This window comes from Terrapene carolina, unplaced genomic scaffold, assembly GCF_002925995.2.
Source record: "Terrapene carolina triunguis isolate 2854851 unplaced genomic scaffold, T_m_triunguis-2.0 Scaffold210, whole genome shotgun sequence".
Lineage (NCBI taxonomy): Eukaryota > Metazoa > Chordata > Testudines > Emydidae > Terrapene > Terrapene triunguis.
Genome location: NW_020664561.1, coordinates 1,376,801 through 1,391,324, shown reverse-complemented (window position 1 = coordinate 1,391,324; position 14,524 = coordinate 1,376,801). Strand labels below are relative to the sequence as shown.

The 14,524-nt window shown below is 46.8% G+C and overlaps 1 protein-coding gene across 3 annotated transcripts in view; it reads left to right on the top strand.

Annotated features, from left to right (window-relative positions):
- Positions 1 to 748: 748 nt before the first annotated feature.
- LOC112112254 (carboxyl-terminal PDZ ligand of neuronal nitric oxide synthase protein) overlaps positions 749 to 14,524 on the top strand; it is a 118,324-nt gene continuing 104,548 nt past the window's right edge. For all 3 annotated transcript variants that reach the window (XM_024208107.2, XM_024208106.2, XM_024208104.2), the window contains exon 1: positions 749 to 816. In XM_024208107.2, the coding sequence (XP_024063875.1) occupies positions 802 to 816 (15 nt within the window). In that variant the 5' untranslated portion in view covers positions 749 to 801. The remainder of the gene's footprint in view (positions 817 to 14,524) is intronic.

Below are 14,524 nucleotides of genomic sequence, written 5' to 3'. Positions count from 1 at the left end.
GGAAGACATTTCTGAGAGCAAAGGGCTCTTGAATCTAGCAGGCAAAAGTATAACAGGATCTAGTGACTGGAAGCTGATGCTTGGCACATTCAGAATCAAAATAAGGCACACTTTTTTTAGCAGCAAGGGTAATTAACCATTGGAACAACTTAGCTAAGGACATGGGGGGCTCTCCACAATGGGGATCTTATGGTGAAATGTCTTTCCAAAAGATCTGCCGGAAGGTATGGGTTTGGTGCAGGAATCATTGGGTGGAGTCTCCGTCCTGTGCTATGCAGGAGGTCAGACTAGGTTCTTCTAATGGTCCCTGCTGGCCTTAAAACCTATGAATAAAGACAGTTAAATATGTGGCTTGATGAAATGCCTCGCATGACAGGGAGAAGGAATAATCTGCAGATGTGCGAAAGATGAAAACATCAGGCCAATAGATGGGAGGGCGGGGGTAGGATGACTCAGCATAGGAATAATGGGATGAGATTAAGAAATGGAAAATTTAGGATGAATATCAAGGAAAATTTCCTGACAGATGGATTAGACTGTGGAATAGTTTCCCAGGGAAAGTGACAGAAGCGTCATTGTATAGGACACGTAAAATAGACTGGACAAAATGCTGTGATGTATAAGGAGAAATGCTCCTGCATTGGCAGGGGGGTGGTTTAGCTGCTTGATGGAAAATTCCCTGCACATCTGTGCTATTTTTCGAACATGGGAGCTGTCCTAATCCTATTTTCCCCTTTTTTCTAGTACATTGGAAGCCTTGATGTGCCTCGGCCAAACAGCAGGGTGGAGATTGTGACTGCAATGCGGAGAATCAGGGTAAGTGTTGCAAAGGGTGTATGTTTCCTTGTGTGTGCCACGTGGTTAAAGAGACAAGAAGGGGTGCTGGAGGGCATGGCTGCCTGATGGATTCTGTGCTCTTCACTAAGCATTGATGTTTCTCGTAAGCCAGCTTCTTTAATGTTCTTTCTGACTCCACATGTTCTCACTGTGGGTTTCGTGCCTTTCTCTGTGTTGTCTTGGATGTTGGAAGACTCTCCTAAAATAAGGTTTCTTTTTTTCTTGCTGGGGTATTGGCTGGCATGGAGGCATCCAGTGCCTACCTTGTGCCAGTGTCTTGACTTGGTTTTGGTGGGGTTTGAGTGGCTGCGATTGTCTCAGAAGCTGCCCGCTGATAGGTCAGGGAGTGTAGAAGGAGAGCGTGGTTGTGCATGTCTGTCTTGGTTCCTGAAGCATAGACAGATGCACATGCAACTCTTAGATGAAGCAGGGCGTGTGTTGTGCAGAAGGGTCTCCATGAAGCATATGTGAATGGTTTAGCCCATTGCATTTCCAGAGTTCTGCTATTACACCACTGCATTATCAGAGAGGAGTGGTGGCCTGGAATCACAGTGGATCTGTTCTGGGTACCTACTGTTATCCCTGTGACTTGTGCCTAGTTTATTGCATGTTGTTTCTTTACCACTGAGGACCAATTTTAACCGTGTAGTCGGCTGGCCAGTGGCAGTAAGGTGGTGAGTGGTATTGACTGTTACCATTATGATACTGTCATGTTTGGAGATTTCCCAGGGATCTGCAGGAATGACACCTCAGTGATACCCCAGAACCACAGCCTGGCACTGCTCTGAATTTCTCTGAGGGTGGATTTGATTTAAATCAAATTGATTTAACTCATGATTTAAATCACTAGTCAGGAAGACTCGATTTAATCATGGATTTCTACATAAAAGTGCATTCTTGTGGGTTGTTATAATCTTAATACATATTCTTCACAACTCAGAGATAGATGTAGGTTTCATTTTTAGAAGGTACACACTATACATTTTTTAAAGTGATTTATTTGAAAACTTTTCAGATTAGTTTTACAGCTATATCAGAAAATAAACGATTGTTTGGTTATTTCATTTACCAAAGGTAATTGAAGCAGATATTTATGAAGTCATTGGGAGATGAACTATCTCCAATTCAACAGGTTAATCAACATTTGGAGGATTTTCTTGCCATGCTGTATTAGGAGGAGAACATCACCAGACAGACATTTAAATTGTTTTATTTAACTAAAACAACAACGTTCTGTATTCTGGATTTTTTTTCTTCAACAGCAAACATATAATATTTTAACAAAACAAGCATATGAATTTTTGAATTTAGTTAAACATTCAAGTTTTTAAAATCAGGTTTGTTTTTGTTAAAGTTGTTTAAAATCATTAAATGAAATATTAAAAAAAAAATTAAATCGACTATGTCAGCCAGGTCAACACGAGAAACATAAAATATTGGCTTCTGCCGCTAATTCAGTCGTCTTCACCTTCATTTTCCTGTTTGTTCATAATCTGGAAAACAAAAACAAGCATTCCTGCTTTTTCAAGTCCCAAACAATTTCTCAGTTGGGAATGAATTAGTCCAAAGGAAGAAAATATTCTTTCTACACCGGCAGAAGAAGCTACTGCTGTTAAAAGTGAGATTATCACTTCAACAGTCTCTGAATCCAAGTGCTTAAGTGACTTCCACCAGTTCACTGGTGTGACTTTCTTTAAAACATCATCAGCAAACGTATTTCTTGAATGGTTCTTATTCCCAAACTGTGTCTCTTTTACGGCTGGCTGCCATTATAGGGTTTCCCTTCTAGTGAGAGAATGGTATGGTAGATTTCAAATCAATGAAGGCTACACTCAGGAAGACCTCAAGACTTCTGGAATATGCTTCTTAAACAGTTTCACTTTTGTTTCTACTGCCTGTCCCTCCCGTCTCACATTTATCTCCAGACTTATTCTCCTTGTCCAGATCTATTCGGCCCCCAACAAGCTTCTATTCATTGAACTTTTTGAAACTTTGCACTTTTAGAGAGCGGCAAGGGATTGACTCTGTGTACACAAATTTGCAGAGGGACAATAGGGTTGAGGTCTCTTATTTCTCACCTCTATATTTTATTTATTTATTTATTTAAAAACATTTTTGCTGTTAACCAGCATGTTACCTCTGGAGACACAAATCCACAGTTTGAGAACTGAAAAACTAAGCATCTCTGATGGTATCTTCTAGACTGAGCACTGAGTCCCATTGTGTAGATAGAAAGATTAACCTAAATAATCTATACAGAAACCCCTGGAACCCCATAAAATTGGGTCCCTAATCCATGAACTATTGGAACTCATTTACAAAACTTTTCTTAAACATTACATGAACTATAGTATGAGACAATATAAATTAGAATTTATAATCCCTATTCCATGATATCATCTTTGAGCTTTAATGTATCTATCTTTAGATAGGCTTTTTCCTCAAAAAGCATTTTATCAAAAAAATCAATGATTTAAAAAAAATCAGATTTTTTTTATTTAAATCAGATTTTTATCCACCCTGATTTCTCTCAAGAGTAGTTGTTCCCAGTGCATTGCTAGTCAGTAGTTGTTCCCAGTGCATTGCTAGCCAGGGGGTTGGGGATTGCTGCCTTTGTGTTAACATTGCGTCGTGCTATACAAGGGGAGCTGTGTTGCGCAGATAGGGATGTAGGCAGAAGTTAGGTATAGTAGAGAGAGCGAGCCTGGAGCACAGGGCCTGGTGCAAGGCCTGAGGCCTAAATCAAAGTTAGAAAAGGTCAGGCCCTGTCATAAAGCAAACGCCTACTTATATGTTCACTGCCTGGTACATGAACTTGGCAAAAGCCTGGGTGGCATTGCTAAAACACAGGCACTCTAAGAAGTACTAGGCGCTGGGTATTCATGTAATCCCATTCCGGAAGGCTGGCACAGGTCTACCCCAACGTGGAGTTATGGCATAACCCCTGTCCTAGGTGATGGTACAGGAACACACTGACCCTGAGTAAGACAAGGATGGGAGGATGATGGAGGGGGATGTTTTGTTCAAACCAGCTGGTCCAAGGTGTAGGGTCGGTAACTGACCATGTCAGGAGTGTGACACGTAACCTGTGTGGCAGATTTCTGTTACCAGTCTGCCTGAGGCGTTAGGTGATTAGGCTGAAGCCATAGGATCTTTAGGGGAGGAGATGACGAAACACACCAAGGGTCTAAGTTTAAAGCTTTATTCATAAAATAATAACAGCGGAGAGTGAGGGGTGCTCCCCATGTCACTCAGAGGAAGGAAGGAAGCATTAATGCCCCAAGCCCTAACCTACTTTCATACTCACACACGCTCTACCCTAGGCTGGCCAAGCCTGGGTGTAACATAAGAAGAAGAGGGGGAAGGGTGGATGGGAGTTCTGTCCTGGGCCCAGGTCGTCCGGGGTCCGCTGCGATCTCCGAATTGCTCCAGCTCTTAGGAGGGTTTTTAAGTCCAGGGTGCCTTTGCGGGTGTTTTATTTCGTGACCTCTGTTCCTGGTGTTTTTTGTACCAGTCCAAACCAGCTCTCTGTGGTCTCCTCGGCTTTCCCAAAACACACCGGCTAGACTTTGTTGACCTCGTTGTTTTCCTCCGTGCTGGCCTTCACTTGTCTCGCTTGTTATGGGCTGCCTTTGCAGGTCTGCTCAGCTGCATCTTCCTTCCTTATGGCTGATCGGTGAATTCCGGGCCCCCCTCTTTCTTGGCAGGCAGCCGAGAGTCAGATGTGTGTTGTGGCCTTGAGCGGGCTGCAGTCAGCATCTTATTTTTGGGCCTAGCAGGAGCGCAGAGTTAACCTGTTCTTTGCTCTTTTCCTCCTTCCCCCTCTGGCCTCACGTGACCTGTGAAGGAATCTTTTGTTCCACACTCACTCACACCTTTGACCCTTCCCAAAATGCCCTGCGATGCTTGCAATAGCGTTAACCATATACAATGCTGATCTGCCTTCCCCAGGGGACCCCTTGGGCCATTGGGGTGTGATACCTGTTCCTATCAATGTATACAAGAGAAATCCTAGGAGGGGCACCTTTGTCCAACCAAAAGTGCCATTGCTGAGTGAGCTGAGCCCATTGTGATGGGCATACCTGTGTTAGTGTCCCTGTGGCTCCTGGGGGGGCACAAGGACCATGATCTGTTGACAATAAACCTGGCTGAGCGCCTTTGCCGCGGAACCCAGCATGTGGTCTTTCTGGGCAGTGCTGTCGGGTTTGCTGAGCCGGCTATCTGCGCAGCTTATGGAGAGAGCATGGTACAGCTTATTGAGAGAGCATGTGCACACACCAGCTACCAAGGGTAGGCACCTGAGGATGGACATATTGAAGCTGTATACAGGGTATTGGGTATATGTAATGCTGAGTGCTGTTTGACTAATTTCCTATTAAAAGGGGAGCCAAAGGAAATGAGCAGTGCACAGGAGAAGATTGGTTACTACTTCTCTGCCGGATGAGCGTTTTAGCTACACAAAAGACACGATCTTGATGTTGTGCCTATGGGTGTGGGAATATGCCTGTGCGATGACTGATAACATGCTGGCTACTGTATCCAATTGGAGAATGCACAGCAGGGGGGTCTGTAGGGACCCTACTGGGGTTTTGAGGGTGTTCCCGTTTTCCTGATGTTAGTCGTGACTAGGGACAGGTTCAGACATCTTCTGGGTTACCCAAACATCTTCGGCCAGTGTATTTGTCCAAAGATCTCGTGTTCTGTTTTGGCTGAATTAGAATGGCCATGAGAGAAGCCTTTCTTCTGGCGGCTCTGCTGCCTGCCTCACTTGAAACCAGAAAGTGCAGAGGGGCATGTACGTGGTAGTGGGGTAGGGTGGGCGGAGGCTAGGAAGCAGCTGAAACTCTTTCAGCCCTTCGGGTTTGGTTTGATTCTGCCATATCCAGCCTGCCTTCCAAGCTGGCAGCTCAGCATCTCCTGTGGCCTGCATGGGATGTGGTGCTAGGACTTGGGTTGGAGGGGTTCAGCCCAGCTATTACTTCACAGATGTTGATGTTGCAGAATCACCACAACAAGCAGTAACCACCCCCTCTTCTTGGCAGCCTGAGTCTAGAAGCCAAGGACTGGAGAACGCTTGGGAAGGAGGCATCCTATCTCCCCTAGAGCAGTGCTATCTCCCCGGCTCCTTGAAGTACTAGTTCCCTCAATCTCCGTGCCTGCGGTTCATACTGAGAACTCGCTCTGTTGGCAAACAACAAGCAAGCTCCTCTCACCATCCCAGAGCGCTGCCCAGTGGCAAAAATCCTTCTAATTAAAACACAGTGGGCACATCTCACTTCACTGGCATGTTGGATTCTAAGCAAAGTTATATGTAGTACCCTGGCTTTTGGTTTGTTCCCAGTAGTGCCTGCAGCATGCTTAGCACTATACAAGCATAAAGGAAGGGCTGGTCACTGGCCAGAACAACTTAAGACTAGAATATACTCCCCACTGGGGACTGATTTAAAACTTGCCCTGTCCGCTGATCAGTGAGGAGAATGCTGACAAGACCCCATCTCCCCTGGGAGAACCACAGAGGGGACAGGGCTGCGACTCCAAAGAGTTAATAGATATCACCTGTCCCCCTGCTTTGTCTGCATTAATCTTGCAGTGGAGTCCTCAAGTCTTCCTTGATTTGGATTATTTCAAAATGTCCCAAAGTACATCTCTGATGGCCTAAGCCAGTGAAGCTTCTCATTGAAACCTGACAGATAAAACACATGCCCCTTCCAGAATGTTACACAACAGGTGAATCCTCTGTACTCCACAGGTCAGTCGTGTGTAAATACCCTGTGGTGAGGTGTGGCAGGGTGCTGGTTGAGAAGCCCCTAGTCAGCTCCTGCCACTCCAGCCCAAATCAAGGGGAATGGATTAGGGCTGGGTGAACCGCCCTATGTTTGCGTGGTAACTGACCACACCTGCCAGCCTCATTAGCAGGAGCTATAAGGCTGGAAGGAAGTGAGAGAAAGGAGGGGTGGAGACTAAGGCCTGGTCTACACTGGGGGGTCGACCTAAGATACGCAACTTCAGCTACGAGAATAGCGTAGCTAAAGTCGACGTATCTTAGGTTGACTTACCTCGCGTCCTCACGGCACGGGGTCGACTGCCGCTGCTCCCCTGTCGACTCCGCTTCTGCCTCTCGCCACTGTGGAGTACAGGAGTCGACGGCAGAGTGATCGGGGATTGATTTATTGCGTCTACACTAGATGAGATAAATCGATCGATCACTACCCGCCAATCCAGCGGGTAGTGTAGACGTACCCTAAGAGTGGGAGGTCAGGCTCAGAGGGAGTAGGAGCCTTCTAGTCTGTTGCTGACCAGGCCTGTGGTAGGCCAAGCAGTTGTAAAGCCTGTATATAGTTGGAAACTGGTGGTGGGGAACTGATCAAAAATAAAGAACACGGTTGTTGCACCAGACTAAAGTGTCCCTGATTCACGGAGGAGAGGGGCCAAGGGGCTGAATATCCAGGGGCGCAGTGTGAACCCCCTACATGAGGGTCTGCTTCTATCTTTATCAAAAATCGCCTTGTGCAGTGCTGGACTCTGCCATCTTCTCCTGTGCTAAAAGGCCAGGTTGCCTGCTCACTACAAACCCCAACCATAAACAATGGGCAAAGAAGAAGAATTTAATGCCCTTTGGACACTGATTTTGTGGGCACTTCATTGATGTTTCCATCTTCAGCAAGACAAAAGTGTTGGAGGACTGACTTTTGTCAAGAAGGCTTCTTTTCACAGCTCTCTCTTCAGTCCATTAACAATTGACACGTGGACCCAGCTACAACTTGCAAAATCATTTTAATGTGAAATTTGTTCTCCTTTCTCAGTCTGTCTGTGCAGCACTGAATGAATGACTGTTTACTCCTGGAGGAATTTTGCATTGCTGCGTGTGCGCAGAATTCATGGCCCCCACAGATTTATTTGCTTCCCCACAGAAAAATGACTTCTGACCGGGAAGTAAAGGGAAGCCACAAGAGCGGTCAAGCACCCCTCCCCAGCAGTGCAGGCAGGTTGGTTTGGGCATCTGGAGCAGCTGGTAGAGATGTAAATCACCACCAGAGCAGGGGGGTGGGGGGGCTGGGCAGTCATGCCTGTGAGAGAGAGACTATCCCTCTCGCTCGCTATTGCAGCATGCTTGGCATGGAAGATCAGGGCTTTTGGGTGTTTCTGAGGAGGTAGGTGTGGGACAGGCTCTGTCCCCTTAGGCAGAGCAGAATGTAGTAGCCTGTTGGCTTAGTGAATTGTTCCCATTGTTCTTAGTGAATTCCCCCAGGAGTATAAAACAAGTGTAAAAATTTTAAGGCTCCTTTATGTTGCCAGAGTGGTGTAAAGGAGCCTTGTTGTAAAGGACGTATGGCCTTATAAATGCTTATGGTGCTATATTGATTAGAACTGGTCTAAATTTTTGGACTGAAAACATTTCCTATCAAAATGTGCTCCATGAACTGTTTCCTACTGACCTTTCTGGAGATGGTCAAAAGGCAGTATAAATTATGAGTTTGAGTCCCCAGCCCTCGCTTGCTCCTCAGTTACCTATGATGTAACACTGAGCATATGGCTACATATATTTTTTGACTGATAACTAGAAATAAAGGGTCAAACCTAGCTACATTACTATTAGACAGAGTGGGTTTGGGGATTTCCTCCATCCATTGTACTGTAGTTTCAATTATTTTGGTAATTTATTTAAACAAGCGTGATTCTGTTGCATTATTTTAACAAATAAAATATTAGAATTTTAAAATATTGTGTGCAGAATTTTTAATTATTTGGTGCAGAATTTTTAAATTTTTTGGTGCAGAATTCCCCCAGGAGTAACTGTTAAAACTTGTTAGATCCTGCAGTGGTATGTGTTCATGGACAGATATCTCTACTTGTTTCTTTTCAAATATTCTGACCCTTAGCCTTCCTTCTAAATGATCTCCCACAAAGAAACCCTTAATGAAAACTGTTCTGAAAGGAGTACAGACACCAACCTAAAAGAGACAGTGAAATCTACATAGTTATGTGGGGGTGAGCACAGGTGGGTTTTTTTATTATGAAAAATCAATAAACTAAAGAAACAATGAAAAGTACAAAAAGGTAAATGACTTACAGCAGGGGTTCTTAAACTGAGGATTGTGACCCCTCAGGTGAGTTGCAGGTGGTTACATGGGGGTGTCAAAGTTAGACTCAGGACTCATAGTTTGTCAGACCACTCTGTTTTATTAGCACAGCGCTCTGCTAATACATTCAGATAATGTGAGCCTCCATGCAAGATTTAAACAGTCTTATTTATACAGATAAAAGGGTGCAAACTAAACAAAAAGGACAGAGAGAGCAAAATTGTAAAATATGCATGGAGCACAATATGCATATCCTGCTTCCTTGTTAACCCTTATCGATCTAAGACTAATGCTTCACCAATTGCCCTTAAGTGGCAAGTTAAGCAGTTAATGTCTGCTTTCCTGCACACCTGGCTTGCAGCATTTCTTATTTCTACTTAAAGGTACATACAGCATTCTTTAATTCATTCTATTTCTTTAGTATAATTCATTTCACTTTCACAGGGGTCGCGAGCTGTTGGCTCCATGGGGCTGACAGCTCCAAGCCCCCATTAAATTACCCCCTCCTGTTTTTAATTTATGAGGGGCAGGTCATATTCAGAGACTTGCTGTGTGAAAGGGGTCCAATACAAAAGTTGGAAAAACTACTGACTTACAGCCTGTACGTGTTTCCACGTACTGTGTGGATCTCCAGTAGAATGATGTAATTGCACAGTTGTCCAGCTTGTCAAAGCTGCAAGACCAGACAGTACAAAACCAGACAAAACTCCATTGATGGAACATGTTAGGGTGGGATTACAGTAATAAAGAGGAGGCGATACATGTGACTAGAGAAGGAGGGGGCTGGGGCAGGAGAGCAATGGGGTTAGATGGGATGGCAATCTGGCATTCTTTGAGCAGTCTCAACATTTTAATCCAAATGTGGCTAGAAATGGGGGGCAAATGCCTTTAAATTCATATAATTGCTCTCTACAGCAGCAAGCCATTCTTTATTTGGCTGCTAACTTGGACAGGTCTTGAATACTACTGTCTGGGCATGATCCTACTCTTCCATTTTTGTAAAATCACACGCTTGGTGATTGCAGCTTTCAAGAAACAGTTTTCCCGTGGAGCTAAACCCAGGTTAGCAGTTAAATAACCTAGGATATAATTTCTGGCTGAGGTTTGGATACTGAAATCAAGCACCACTTTAACTCTTGTTAAGAATCCCATGCACTGCTACAGACTAGGGACCGAATGGCTGGGTAGCAGTTCTGCAGAAAAGGAGCTAGGGGTCACAGTGGACGAGAAGCTGGATATGAGTCAACAGTGTGCTCTTGCTGCCAAGAAGGCTAACGGCATTTTGGGCTGTATAAGTAGGGGCATTGCCAGCAGATCGAGGAACGTGATAGTTCCCCTTTATTCGACATTGGTGAGGCCTCATCTGGAATACTGTGTCCAGTTTTGGGCCCCACACTACAAGAAGGATGTAGAAAAATTGGAAAGAGTCCAGCTGAGGGCAACAAAAATGATTAGGGGTCTGGAGCACATGACTTATGAGGAGAGGCTGAGGGAACTGGGATTGTTTAGTCTCCAGAAGAGAAGAATGGGGGGGGATTTGATAGCTGCTTTCTACTACCTGAGGGGGGGTTCCAAAGAGGATGGAGCTCGGCTGTTCTCAGTGGTGGCAGATGACAGAACAAGGAGCAATGGTCTCAAGTTGCAGTGGGGGAGGTCTAGGTTGGATATTAGGAAAAACTTTTTCACTAGGAGGGTGGTGAAGCACTGGAATGCGTTACCTAGGGAGGTGGTGGAGTCTCCTTCTTTGGAGGTTTTTAAGGCCCGGCTTGACAAAGCCCTGGCTGGGATGATTTAGTTGGGAATTGTTCCTGCTTTGAGCAGGGGGTTGGACTAGATGACCTCCTGAGGTCCCTTCCAACCCTGATATTCTATGATTCTATGAAAGGAACCCCGATGCAGATGCCATAGGACTGTCCAACACTAAGGCAGCTGTGGAAAGAAGGGGACATAGGTTTTAGAGGACTAAATGAAAAATGAATACACTTAAATCCTCCTTGAACAATATAAATGGACTGGCGCACCAGTTTGGCCTTCCAAAGGCAAAGTTTTGAAGTGTAGAAGAGCCCGAGAGATCACAGTAAAGAATAATAGGGATTTCCTGTGAAAGGTGTGAAATTTAAACGAGAAAGGGTCATGTACCTATGGTCTAGTACAGCCTGGGAAATGAAGTAAGATATTAAGGCGATATCTTCAGCTTACAGATCACAGTTCTGCCAGGGATGCTTTTACTTTTCATTGCTACAAGTTAACACCCCAGATGGCAATCACTGAAAGAGGTCTGAGAAAGCAAATATTAATCAAGTTTTTTTCAGTTTGTGGCTTTAGCAGCACGCTATGCATAGCCCTTTTCCCAGCTCCCTGTGCTTTTTGTGGGTCTTTCACACAGCACCAGTGGAGAGAGAAATTCTAAAATGTAGGAAAACCACAAAAGTTGTTTGAGAGAACAAGAAGCAATGGTCTTAAGTTGCAATGGGGGAGGTCTAGGTTGGATATTAGGAAAAACTTTTTCACTGGGAGGGTGGTGAAGCACTGGAATGGGTTACCCAGGGCCGGCACTTCCACTAGGCGACCCTAGGCGGTCGCCTAGGGCGGCAGGATTTGGGGGGTGGCATTTTGCCACCCTCAGCGGCAATTCGGCAGTGGGGGTCCTTTTGCTCCATGTCTTCGAGGCGCTTCGGCGGCAGGTCCTTCACTCGCTCCGGGACCCGCCGCCGAAGCGCCCTGAAGACGCGGAACGGAAGGACCCCCGCCGCCAAATGCTCTGAGGAGGAGCGCTGCTGCCTAGGGTGGCAAAAACCCTGGCGCCGCTCCTGGGGTTACCTAGTGAGGTGGTGGACTCTCCATCCTTAGAGGTTGTTAAGGCCTGGCTTGACAAAGCCCTGGCTGGGATGATTTAGTTGGTGATTGGTCCTGCTTTGAGCAGGGGGTTGGACTAGATGACCTCTTGAGGTCTCTTCCAACCCTAATCTTCTAAGATTCTATTCTAAAAGTTAGTGAGAGGACTCCATGAGACAGCATAATGCCTGAGACTGCTTGCAACTGTCTAGATGTCAAGGTGACTGTGTCCCTTTAGAAAGGACAGGGTAGTCGTGCTGTGCTTTAAAGAATGAGGACATTTATTTTCCAGAGACTCTTGTCAGTGAGCAAAGGACTATATGGAAAATTATGGAGCAGCTTGGGGATCTCAAATGCAAAGAATCATGCGGGCAGGTGCTCTGGTGTGTGGGCTCCAGAAGAGACAGCAGCTAGTCTAGTGAGACTGTACAGTATCTGAACACAGTAACTGGGATTGAAGACTGGAAAGTTCTTAATGTGGTGCCTCGTTTAGAGGAGTGCTTTGGAATTGGACCAGTGAGCCTCCTCTCAGTACTGGGAGCAGCTGACAGAGCCTGGAGAGGACCCCACTACAACACATATGAACTGAGCTTTAATCCACGGGGTTTTATTTATCAAAAATCCGGGCTCTGGAGCCAGCTTCTACGCTTGGTTTGAAAATGAACAAGTAGACATAGGTGTCTTGTGTTAGCTGGATTTCATTGTCAGAGGCATGGTGAAGATGGGCCAGGTATGAATAACTTAGGAGCAAGGGGATGAATTAAGGAATGAAAAATTTAACTGAATCGGGGGGGAAAACTTAGACAGGGAGCTCTGCAAGCCTGCAGAATAGCCTCCTAAGGGAATCACGAGCAGCCCATCCCTGGCCCAAAAGCACTGGCCGCCTGTACCAAACTACCCTGCACTTGCTGCCTGGGCTGGGTTCAGGCAGCTGACAGGCGTGTCTTCCCAGGATCCTTATTGCGAGGTCTCTCATAAGAGACTAGTAAGGTGCTGTGCGCAGTGATGGCTCCTGCAGGGCTGCTGGGTGTAGTTCTGCTGCTCTTATCGCTAGGAGGGGGAATGGTCACGGGTGAGCTGTGCTGGGACCTGTTAGGAATCCCCCTTCGATAGGGAGTAAAAGTCATGTTCCAATGGAATTCTTTGGAAACATGGGCACTGTCTTTAAAGACAGGACCCAGAGCGGGAGGGTGGAGAGACTGCACCGAGTAGGACTCTGTGCTAAGCCACTGGGAACCTAAGTAACCTGCCAAAGGAGGCCAGGAAGGAGCATATGAACTTCAGCGGGCACCAGACAAATGGGTCGTCCAGGAAAACAGGCAGACCATGCTCTGGTTTGGCATCCTCTGGGAGATATTCTGTGCCATGCTGAATGCAGTTGGGAGCTATATATGAGGAGGGCATATTGGAGTGAGGCAGGGAACAGTCCACACCTGAGCCAATGCAGTTGTGTTAGAGGTTTTCTTAGGCCTGCCTGCTGGCTCTGGTAATGAGCAGGGTCACACCTTGAGCATCGGCAGGGGCACCGAAGATCCAAGGAAGCAGGAACCTGGAGGTGAAGGGGTCATTGAGCTAGAAGCGTTGGATTCCAGCATGCGTTTTGGTTTAACAGGACTCTTGGAAGTCTGGCAAGGTTTTTGCCATGAAGTTACTGGGATAGGTTCCTGAATGGAAAGCTGCTTTCCGGGCTCTGCTGAGAGGCAGTGGGGAGCTCAGCACAAGTCAAGGGCCCCAGGAGAGGAAATGCAGCCCTGGACTCTGGCTGTGGTTGGGAAAAGCTGGGTGGCTGTGAGGAGCAATGGGAACGGGGGACTGGATAAATCTGCTGTCTGTCTTACTGCCCTGTTGGGTGGGAGAGTGAGAGCGGAGACTCCAGCTTGCTCTGGAGGAGAGGAGAGTGCAGCCTGTGGCTACCTGTGTGTGCTGCTCCAGTGGTGGGGGAGCCCTCTGGGCTGGGTGGCAGTGCCCTTTTCCCCATGGAACGTAGGGAAGGTTTCTGGTTGCCAGGTGTTAGTTGGGGCCTGTAGCCTGTGGAATAGGGAGGTTTTCAGACACTGGGAGGTGAGTCAAACAGAGGTATCAGTCCAGGGAGCAACACCCCTCTCCTGGCCCTGGAGCTGCGGCTTGATTGGCTCCTAGCAGGCCTGCTACCCCCAGAAGGCACAAACAGAATGGGGAAGGCTTTCCTTAATGGAGGCTCCCCGTTCAGCTGCGCAGCACAGCCAGCAGTGCACTACCCTCTCCTGCTGTGTCCAGCGACTGCATGGCTGTGACCAGATCACAGGACCCTATGGGGCTACCCCTGTCCGCCAGGTGCCTTGCTGATCCCTGATTGGTTCCTGACTAAACCTTGCTGTAGCTGGCAGTAGGGATGAACAAGACAGACGGGCTGAGACCACCGTGGGATGCGGTATATGCCTGACATGGACAAGGTCTACTCAGTCTCCTAGCCAGCAGGACTGATGAGCAATTTCCAGCTCCCACTGCCTGGGACTGTCATTCAAACAGAAACCTGACCCACTGCAGGGCAAAGAGAAAACAACACAGCAGGCATTGCTGGGATTCCTGCCTGCTGCCCTGCGTGCCAGCCTCGCGTCCCCTGGCTGCGGGGGGAGCCGCCACGCAATGGGCCGTGGGCAGCAGACATCTACATTTAAACAGGAGATGCTCTGGAGAAATGTTAGAAAAAGTGGACTTGCAGTCTGTTGTGTGGATCAGGATTGTGGGGCACTAGCAGAGCTGTGTGTGCCCAGCACTGGGGTAGAAGGGGG